General features: G+C 46.5%; 1 protein-coding gene across 1 annotated transcript in view; it reads right to left on the bottom strand.

Annotated features, from left to right (window-relative positions):
• The window catches only part of LOC131946779 (uncharacterized), a gene marked incomplete at its 5' end in the record, with an annotated part of 64,798 nt that extends 59,965 nt beyond the window's left edge, over positions 1–4,833 (bottom strand). The window contains 2 exons of the mRNA XM_059307706.1: positions 1–8; positions 4,636–4,833. The exon at positions 1–8 is cut by the window's left edge and continues 85 nt beyond it. Of these exons, the coding sequence (XP_059163689.1) occupies positions 1–8; positions 4,636–4,833 (206 nt within the window). The remainder of the gene's footprint in view (positions 9–4,635) is intronic.
• Positions 4,834–11,388: the final 6,555 nt, after the last annotated feature.

Genomic DNA, 11,388 nt, shown 5'->3' with positions numbered 1-11,388 from the left:
CCTTGGGTCTGCAATAGAAAAAGTTGGGCCCTATACACAGCTGTATCTGGACCAGAAAATGTTGGGTCCTATCAACAGCTGTATCTGGACCAGAAAAAGTTGGGCCCTATCAACAGCTGTATCTGGACCAGAAAAAGTTGGGCCCTATCAACAGCTGTATCTGGACGAGAAAAAGGTGGGCCCTATCAACAGCTGTATCTGGACGAGAAAAAGGTGGGCCCTATCAACAGCTGTATCTGGACCAGAAAAAGTTGGGCCCTATCAACAGCTGTATCTGGACCAGAAAAAGTTGGGCCCTATCAACAGCTGTATCTGGACCAGAAAATGTTGGGTCCTATCAACAGCTGTATCTGGACCAGAAAAAGTTGGGCCCTATCAACAGCTGTATCTGGACCAGAAAAAGGTGGGCCCTATCAACAGCTGTATCTGGACCAGAAAATGTTGGGTCCTATCAACAGCTGTATCTGGACCAGAAAAAGTTGGGCCCTATCAACAGCTGTATCTGGACCAGAAAAAGTTGGGCCCTATCAACAGCTGTATCTGGACGAGAAAAAGGTGGGCCCTATCAACAGCTGTATCTGGACGAGAAAAAGGTGGGCCCTATCAACAGCTGTATCTGGACCAGAAAAAGTTGGGCCCTATCAACAGCTGTATCTGGACCAGAAAAAGTTGGGCCCTATCAACAGCTGTATCTGGACCAGAAAATGTTGGGTCCTATCAACAGCTGTATCTGGACCAGAAAAAGTTGGGCCCTATCAACAGCTGTATCTGGACCAGAAAAAGGTGGGCCCTATCAACAGCTGTATCTGGACCAGAAAATGTTGGGTCCTATCAACAGCTGTATCTGGACCAGAAAAAGTTGGGCCCTATCAACAGCTGTATCTGGACCAGAAAAAGTTGGGCCCTATCAACAGCTGTATCTGGACCAGAAAATGTTGGGTCCTATCAACAGCTGTATCTGGACCAGAAAAAGTTGGGCCCTATCAACAGCTGTATCTGGACAAGAAAAAGGTGGGCCCTATCAACAGCTCTGTTAAACCCGATGTTAAGCTCTGAAAACCCGATAAGGTCATGTATAATAGCACTAACAGGGAAAATCCTATACGGTCAAGTACAATGGCACTAACAGGGAAACCCGTTACGGTAATGTATAATGACCTTATCGGGTTTTCCCCGATAAGGTCATGTATAATAGGACTAGCCGGGAAAACCCAGTACGGTCATGTACACTACCACTCAACTAACAAATGGTAAACTACATTATCCGCTGAGGAATCAAATCTCAACTTTTTACTAGAAAACTTTATCGGGTTTTTTTCTTTCGTTTTTTTTTTCGCAGTAGACTTTTCTTGTTGCTATAGTGACATGCAATAAAATTTTGAAATTTCAGAAAGTTTTTGCAATAGAACGTTTGCAGGCTTGGATCAAAACTGAGATACGTTCCCATGGTAACTGATTAACGCTCAAATGGTCAGCTTTAGATAGGCTTGTTTGGCTTTTTTTTTTTAAATTGAATTCTCTAAAAAAAATTGATTAAATTCAGGAAAATCTTATCAAACCGTTGGGTTTTTTTTTCCAATTCTCAAACAACATCGTATTTGAAATGTGGTTTGTGTACACGCTTCTCGCCTAGCTGTTGCTTCAACCATGGATGAAATTTTAATCAAAGCAACAACAAAAAAAAGAAGTCTCGCAATTTCACGCTCTGCTACCGGCGAGACGAGACCTGTTTGTTAAAACCACTCGGTCGTTCTTTCTGTTTTAAAAGAACATGCGACCAAACTAACTAAATATTTGAGTGTTTCGTCTTCCCAGACAAATCAGTGACCTACGCCCCTTCTCCCCCATTCTAACCCTTCCCCTGATGCCTACTCCACTCCCCCCCCCCCACCCCCCTCAAACAAGATCTGAAGAAATATCCGTCCCGTGGAACTGCAATCAATACTCGCTGATAGCGACATACTGTATAGATTAGCCTCAAACCCTTTTAGCGCTAATATCTGACGCCCACTAACGCTAATGAGTTAAGATTTTAAAGAGCTTTTACCTAATTGGCTATTGATCTATACTTATGTATTTTTACCTTTCGTTTTACATTACTCATTGTCCTCACGCCCATAGTAGTTTTATGTAAGGGAAAGTATTATAACGCAATAACTGTAGGGGCAAAGTTCTACAACTCGATTGACGAGTAAGATAACATTGTCTCCCTTTAATTTAAACCGTAGATGATCAGGTATAGATGCGTCATTCGCGGGCTGAAATACCCCCAGGCTAGTCTAGGGTAATGATTCTCTATCACAGACATAATCGGGCATTCATTAACAAATGTCTCAGAGACAGTTTCTGAAATATCACAGACATAATCGGGCCTTCATTAACAATGTATCAGACGGTTTCTGAAATATCACAGACATAAACGGGCCTTCATTAAAAATGTATCAGACGGTTTCTGAAATATCACAGACATAATCGGGCCTTCATTAACAATGTATCAGACGGTTTCTGAAATATCACAGACATAATCGGGCCTTCATTAACAATGTATCAGACGGTTTCTGAAATATCACAGACATGCCGGCCTGTCGAGCCGCCCTCCAAGCAAATCCCTCAATGTCTTGACTTGTTTGTACATTTTTAACTTAAAGACCGCTCGAAGTCATGTTGAGCTAAGATCGAAGTTATGTTGTTATATATATACATACACATATATATATATATATATATATATATATATATATATATATATATATATATATATATATATATATATATATATATATATATATATATATATATATACAGATACTCTGTAACAAGCAGTTTGTCCAGAAAAAACTCAACACGAACAGAACGTGGCGGTCATCAAACATCGTTTAACCCTCGGCTAGTCATTATTTATTCAGAGAATAAAAATGTTCAAATGTCATTAGTCCCTGGGGTATATTTTTTTACCCGATTAATGATGTAATTACATTACATCAACATCAGCGCGTGTAATCAATACAGAAAGTCCTAGTTTATTCACTTTAATGACGTACCTGCGTTAAAATATTTATCTAACGTCATGTTATGTTATAACATAATTATATATCTAATTTAAAATATGTTTAAACACTGGACATGTTTTGAGATTTAAATAATTCCACGAAAACAGTTTTTTTAAAAGAAACTAGCAAGATTGAATAAAATACATATAAATAACAAACAAGCAATAGCCCACAATATGCAATCCCTATGTTAATTAAAGCTATTTTTTTCCATCGCATAAAAAAATTAATTAAACCCTAGTTTACACATAAGCAAGCAGCGAAAATGCTAACATTCATATGAACTCGTCCAATTTGGTTGGATCCTGCCTTGATTAGCATTCAATCCCGTTTATTGACTGAGAACGATAATTGTGAAATTACTTCCCTTTTCGGGTAAAAACGGTTTGGTAATCATTTCCCCTTTCTGCTAAAGGTCATCTCCCCCCCCCCCCCCCCCCCTTCTATAACAGCCAAAACACTTGTTTAAAACTCCATTTGGCATCAAGCGAGCGGGATTTCCCGGACATTTCCCCTTACCCACAGTAGACGATACCGTTTTTTCTTTATGTCTGTGCACCTTACCGTTCCCTGGATAAATACCAACAACCCCAGCCTTAATGTCCTGCTATTGATTGGGTCTTGTGTCACTGTGTCAGTGGCACCAGAAGTATTTCACGCACATTGATTACACAAAGCCATTGTTTACACCAAGCCATTGTTTACACCAAGCTATTGTTTATAGTTCATCAAACCTCAGGGCTCAAAAATGGTTGTATGCGCATGCGCGCTCTCGTGTAAGTGCTCGTGTGTCACATCAAAGCGTGTGAACATGCCGTGTTTTATATGAACACAGGAAATATGGACGTTTGTTTACAGGCAAGAAATACCACTAATACTCAAGTTTCGATAGCGTGTAAAAATGTACAAATAGTCTATCCAAAACAGTAACGCTGGGCACTGCGTTAGGGGGGAGATGGGGCAGGTAAATGTGTAGTTAGGATGGATGCCATCAAAGATTGGACTGGGCTTTCCGTTACAGAATTACTCGGAGCAGCAGAGGACAGAGACAGACGGCGAATAATTATGATATAATCAACTGGTTGCCCCAACAACCATAGGGTTGAGGGATTGATTGAAGATATAGAGCACCGAAACTCTTCAACACATCAACGGCAGCTACCTTAGAAATTCTAGAACCCACGTTTAAGTAGCCTTAGAAATTCTAGAACCCACTTTTAAGTAACAACTAACGTGCGTACTCACCCACGTTTAAGTAACAACTAACGTGTGTACTCACCCACGTTTAAGTAACAACTAACATGTGTACTCACCCACGTTTAAGTAACTACTAACGTGTGTACTCACCCACGTTTAAGTAACAACTAACATGTGTACTCACCCACGTTTAAGTAACTACTAACGTGTGTACTCACCCACAAGTCCTGGTCAACTAACGTGTGTACTCACCTACGTTTAAGTAACAACTAACATGTGTACTCACCCACGTGTAAGTAACAACTAACGTGTGTACTCACCCACGTTTAAGTAACAACTAACGTGTGTACTCACCCACCAGTCCTGGTCAACTAACGTGTGTACTCACCCACGAGTCGTACGAATCCTGGTCTGGCCGCACGACGCATTGGTTTTCCTTGTTGTGATCATTGACATACTTGGGGAACTCCAGCCCCATGATGAGCCCCACGGCCAGAATGAGCACCCCCACCAGTACGATCCCCACCCCCAGGATATGCGTGGAGACGGTCCGACCACGTGACTCCGACCCGTAGCTGGTCTCCGAGCGGTCCTTGAGGGACCAGGGCCCAGGCTCGTGGGGGCCACGTATGGTGGACAAGGAGTATGACCTCGGCATACTACCTCCACGGGTGGCGGGGGTGGGGCGTTAGCCGGCGTGCATGGGCGTGTAGGCTGGGGACCTGACACGTGAACACATTGTGGGTGGGGTTCGTGGCGCCAGCAAAAAACCCACGCGGGTTCAGACGAGGGTTGTCTGTGAAACCATGGCAACAAGGTAGATTTGTTCACATAATTCCTGTAGAAACGTCTCGAGGTTGATTTCTGTGTGACTTGTGACGTCACTAGCTCAGGATACAACAGACTGCTACACCTGCAAGAAAAATAATATTGGATGTGAGGGGACACTTGTTGCTGTGTGTGGGATGTGAGGGAGATATTTTAGCTGTGTGTGGGATATGAGGGAGCTACTGTTGCTGTGTGTGGGGTGTGAGGGAGCTACTGTTGCTGTGTGTGGGTTGTGAGGGAGCTACTGTTCCTGTGTGTGGGATATGCGGGAACTACTGTTGCTGTGTTTGGAATATGAGGGAACTACTTTAGCTGTGTGTGGAATATGCGGGAACTACTTTAGCTGTGTGTGGAATATGCGGGAACTACTTTAGCTGTGTGTGGAATATGAGGGAACTACTTTGTGTTTGGAATATGAGGGAACTACTTTAGCTGTGTGTGGAATATGAGGGAACTACTTTAGCTGTGTGTGATGTGAGGTCAACCATATAACTGACGTTGACTATGATTATATTCTCTATGATGACCTGTAATGTTGACTCTGATCATTTTTATGATGTTGACTTTGATTATTATGCTCTATAATGACCCGGATGAAAGTCTAGGTCGCGCCGATCGAACAAAGTAGGTCATTGTATTGGCTAAGCCAGGGGAATACGTCAATCAATACAGAGTCAAGTACCAACTGCCATCTTCTTATCTAAATCAAGTTTGAGTGTATTAGATTACATCTGGGCGGATCGCTTTCTTGCGGATCTTAAACATGTTGTAATGAAAGGGGTGGAGGAAGGGGGGGGGGGAGAACGAGGAGAGCGCAGCCACAACGAGATTAGAGATTCAAACGAAAAGAAATTAAAACAGACGTACAAAACTACCCTTTCAAATAATCTTTGAATAGCGACTGTTTCGATCAAAGTATGTTATTTCTTTAATCGGGTGCTGTTATGTTAGCAAATTAGTTGTTAATCACGAATGATGTAGAAATTTATCAATCAATGGAGTCTTAATGTGATGGATGGCATGTGAATAAATAGGAAAATTTTAAGAGATTTTTTTTTTAAAGAAGTTTGATGGATCACGTGCTAGATTATAAGAAAACAGGTTCCGCTCAGGTTTATTTCTTTGTTGTTAATTATGTTAATTTCTCAGTTGTTACTTGTTAATTTGTCAGCTACTTGTGACCACCTATGTGTTGTTTTGCAGACGCCCCACTCCCGGCCAGTCCACCCACTGCCGGCCAGTCCACCCACTCCCGGCCAGTCCACCCACTCCCACCCCACTCCCGGCCAGTCCACCCACTCCCGCCCCACTCCCGGCCAGTTCACCCACTCCCGGCCAGTCCACCCACTCCCGGCCAGTCCACCCACTCCCGCCCCACTCCCGGCCAGTTCACCCACTCCCGGCCAGTCCACCCACTCCCGGCCAGTCCACCCACTCCCGGCCAGTCCACCCACTCCCACCCCACTCCCGGCCAGTCCACCCACTCCCGGCCAGTCCACCCACTCCCGCCCCACTCCCGGCCAGCCCACCCACTCCCGCCCACTCCCGGCCAGTCCACCCACTCCCACCCCACTCCCGGCCAGTCCACCCACTCCCGGCCAGTTCACCTACTCCCACCCCACTCCCGCGCAGTCCACCCACTCCCAGCCAGTTCACCTACTCCCACCCAACTCCCGGCCAGTCCACCCACTCCCTCCCCACTCCCGGCCAGTCCACCCACTCCCGGCCAGTCCACCCACTCCCGCCCCACTCCCGGCCAGTCCACCCACTCCCGCCCCACTCCCGGCCAGTCCACCCACTCCCGCCCCAATCCCGGCCAGTCCACCCACTCCCACCCCAATCCCGGCCAGTCCACCCACTCCCGCCCCAATCCCGGCCAGTCCACCCACTCCCGCCCCACTCCCGGCCAGTTCACCCACTCCCGGCCAGTCCACCCACTCCCGGCCAGTCCACCCACTCCCGGCCAGTCCACCCACTCCCGGCCCACTCCCGGCCAGTCCACCCACTCCCGGCCAGTCCACCCACTCCCGGCCAGTCCACCCACTCCCGGCCAGTCCACCCACTCCCGGCCCACTCCCGGCCAGTCCACCCACTCCCGGCCAGTCCACCCACTCCCGGCCAGTCCACCCACTCCCGGCCAGTCCACCCACTCCAGGCCAATCCACCCACTCCCGCCCCACTCCCGGCCAGTCCACCCACTCCCGGCCAGTCCACCCACTCCCGGCCAGTCCACCCACTCCCGGCCAGTCCACCCACTCCCGGCCCACTCCCGGCCAGTCCACCCACTCCCGGCCAGTCCACCCACTCCCGGCCAGTCCACCCACTCCCGGCCAGTCCACCCACTCCCGGCCAGTCCACCCACTCCCGGCCCACTCCCGGCCAGTCCACCCACTCCCGGCCAGTCCACCCACTCCCGGCCAGTCCACCCACTCCCGGCCAGTCCACCCACTCCCGGCCCACTCCCGGCCAGTCCACCCACTCCCGGCCAGTCCACCCACTCCCGGCCAGTCCACCCACTCCCGGCCAGTCCACCCACTCCAGGCCAATCCACCCACTCCCGCCCTACTCCCGGCCAGTCCACCCACTCCCGGCCCACTCCCGGCCAGTCCACCCACTCCCGGCCAGTCCACCCACTCCCGGCCAGTCCACCCACTCCCGGCCAGTCCACCCACTCCAGGCCAATCCACCCACTCCCGCCCTACTCCCGGCCAGTCCACCCACTCCCGGCCAGTCCACCCACTCCCGGCCAGTCCACCCACTCCCGGCCAGTCCACCCACTCCAGGCCAATCCACCCACTCCCGCCCTACTCCCGGCCAGTCCACCCACTCCCGGCCAGTCCACCCACTCCCGGCCAGTCCACCCACTCCCGGCCAGTCCACCCACTCCAGGCCAATCCACCCACTCCCGCCCTACTCCCGGCCAGTCCACCCACTCCCCATGGCGGGAGTGGGTGGTGACACCATTTAGGGGTGACACCAAGGCAAAAAAAGCACCATATATATATAGAAAAATTATAATTTCACTTAATTAAATGATTAATTAGTGTGAATTAAATAGCTTTTAGCGTAATTTCCATACTGAACAATTGCGATTATTAACTCGTTATTACTGGATGGATGGATGGATGTGTGTCCGCAGCCTTTAAGTCGTATCTCCTCCTCAACGAAGCAATATCGACGACTAGTTCCAAAAGCAAATATGTTAAGCAAGTTCCGAGGATGAACATAGGCCAAAAAATTCCCGGAATTCCTTGCAGTTTTTGCTCCATATCTCGGCAACCAGACCACTTAGCGACTTGAAACATTTACCAATCGATTCCTGCCATAATTTAGATCAATATTGCCGAAGAAAGTTTTCAAAAATATCCTTTCGTTCGGTCACAAAAAATTAATTAAGAACATTTAAACTGAGCATCGTGTAGGCCTAGGATGATTTAAACGGAGCATCATGTAGGAGTTTATATTTATAGGATGATATTTACAAAAAATAAAAAATTAAAAATTGTTATGGATAACATAAGGAAATTGCGCTTAAATTGTCACTAGACTTTTTACTAACTTGTTTAAGAGCAAAGTGAACAAATCCCGACTCGGGTGGAGGGGGGGGGGGGGGGTGACAACATGACGTAAATCTGCTAATGATAAAGAAGAAATGCAACATCCAACTGAATTTATAACCGAAAATAGATACAACAAACGTGCAACAAATATTGACTGACCGATGTTATTTAAATGTATGTTCAACAAATATTGACTGACCGATGTTATTTAAATATATGTTCAACAAATATTGACTGGCCGATCTAGTTAAAATATATATTCAACAAATGGCCGATGTTCAACAAATGTTGACTGACCGATGTTCAACGAATGCTGACTGACCGATGTTCAACGATTGTTGACTGGCCGATGTTCAACAAATGTTGACTTAGCCGCCTACTGTCTTCCAAACATTTCAATATTTTTTTTCCATTTTTTATCTTCACCATCAAAAAATTCTAATTGCAAACTATCCCAACGTTTTAATGATTTCTCTCAGAGCGATCGATTTACATTCGTAAAGGTTAGTTAAAGACGGTAGAAAAATTAATTAAGATAAGGGGACAAAAATAGCGTCGTTTGTCATGGCAACGGCCACGTTTTCCCGCCATCTGAGCATGTAAACAATCTTCTAGGTCACCCTCGCTGTGGGCGGACACAAGGAACCGTCAGGGTGTAGTCGGCAACCTCAGTCAGTTGCTACCTCAGTTAGTTACAACTTCAGTCAGTTGCTACCTCAGCCACTAACACTAGGAACGTCAGAGTGTAGTCGGCAACCTCAGAGAATTGCTACCTCAGTCAGTTACAACCTCAGTCAGTTGCTACCTCAGGCAGTCACAACCTCAGTCAGTTACTACCTCAGTGAGGTACCTCAGTCAGTTACAATCTCAGTGAGGTACTTCAGTCAGTTACAACCTCAGTGAGGTACCTCAGTCAGTTACAATCTCAGTGAGGTACCTCAGTCAGTTACAACCTCAGTGAGGTACCTCAGTCAGTTACAATCTCAGTGAGGTACCTCAGTCAGTTACAACCTCAGTGAGGTACCTCAGTCAGTTACAACCTCAGTGAGGTACCTCAGTCAGTTACAACCTCAGTGAGGTACCTCAGTCAGTTACAACCTCAGTGAGGTACCTCAGTCAGTTACAACCTCAGTGAGGTACCTCAGTCAGTTACAACCTCAGTGAGGTACCTCAGTCAGTTACAACCTCAGTGAGGTACCTCAGTCAGTTACAACCTCAGTGAGGTACCTCAGTCAGTTACAACCTCAGTCGGGTACCTCAGAGACTTACAACCTCAGTGAATAACTACCTCAGTGAATAACTACCTCAGTGAATAACTACCTCAGTGAATAACTACCTCAGTAAATTACTACCTCAGTCAGTTACAACCTTAGAGTGTCAAAACCTCCATGTGTCACCACCAGTGCCGGCGCCAGGTTATTTAGCGCCCTAGGCAAAACTTATTAAAAGCGCCCCCCCCCCCCCTTAATTTTTTTCGTGCCCCCGTATTATCATAGGCGTAGCGACCCTTCCCGGCGCCCGGGGACAAACTTTCGATTTGCACCTTCCCCCTCAAACTTTCGATTTGCACACCCCCCTCAAACTTTCAATTTTTTTTTCCAACCCATTTTTGCGCCCCCCCCCCCCCTACGGACAGCGCCCTAGGCGACCGCCTAGTTCGCCTTATAGGTAGCGCCGGCGCTGGTCACCGTCTTCATATTATGACGCGGATTAAAATAGAATGTTAGCAGCATATACGTCAGACACAGTTCTTGCTGTATAAATAAACTACATTCTCTGGATGTGAGAAGTAAACAGTGCTACGGTAAATTATGCCAAATAGTGCTAAGTTTTGTCGTGTAGTTGTGTTACAGTATGTCACATCCAAACAGTGCTACTTTTTGTCGTGTAGTTGTGTTACAGTATGTCACATCCAAACAATGCTACTTTTTGTCGTGTAGTTGTGTTACAGTATGTCACATCCAAACAGTGCTACTTTTTGTCGTGTAGTTGTGTTACAGTATGTCACATCCAAACAGTGCTACTTTTTGTCGTGTAGTTGTGTTACAGTATGTCACATCCAAACAGTGCTCCATTTTGTCGTGTAGCTGTGTTACATATCCAAAACCAGCCTCTACCATTTCTAGATCAGTCATATGAGACTAGTCATATTTAGCATCACTAGATCAGTCATATTGTGTCTACAGTCAAATATCGTGACATCAGCCTTACAAGTCTACAGTCACACCCAACAACACTTGTTCAGTCATAGAAGACTGAAGTCACATCTAACATCACGTCATCAGTCATATTAAAACTGCATGCAGTCACTTGATCCAATTCCCAGTACAGATTTGAGGCAGGGAACCATCTGTCATTGAATTCTATTGATTTCGCCTGCCTCGTGCCGGCTAAAAATAGACTTTGGATCAACACATTTCGCCGCATGGAACACGTAATTCACTCCCAAATGGATGTGTACATTCTCACGGCTCATGTTATGCCAGTGAACCGATGACGTCACTTGGTGTCATTCGGTGCGAAAATTTCTGCAGGATTTGCTCTTAAAGCAGTTTATGAATAATTCATAAAAAAATTGTTGTGTAGCATTCCGAAAACTAGTGAACCATACAAATAGTGTCACTGCATTTTAACGGAAGAAGGGATCAATTCTTGGGATAACGGGAAAACTTGGGATCAAGTCTTGGGATAACGGGATAAGGGATCAGGTCTTGGGATAACGGGAGAACTTGGGATCAAGTCTTGGGATAACG

Source organism: Physella acuta, unplaced genomic scaffold, assembly GCF_028476545.2.
Source record: "Physella acuta isolate Inbredline_101_S28 unplaced genomic scaffold, ASM2847654v3 ptg000571l, whole genome shotgun sequence".
In the NCBI taxonomy this organism is placed as follows: domain Eukaryota; kingdom Metazoa; phylum Mollusca; class Gastropoda; family Physidae; genus Physella; species Physella acuta.
This window is presented reverse-complemented; position numbering and strand designations above follow the sequence as displayed.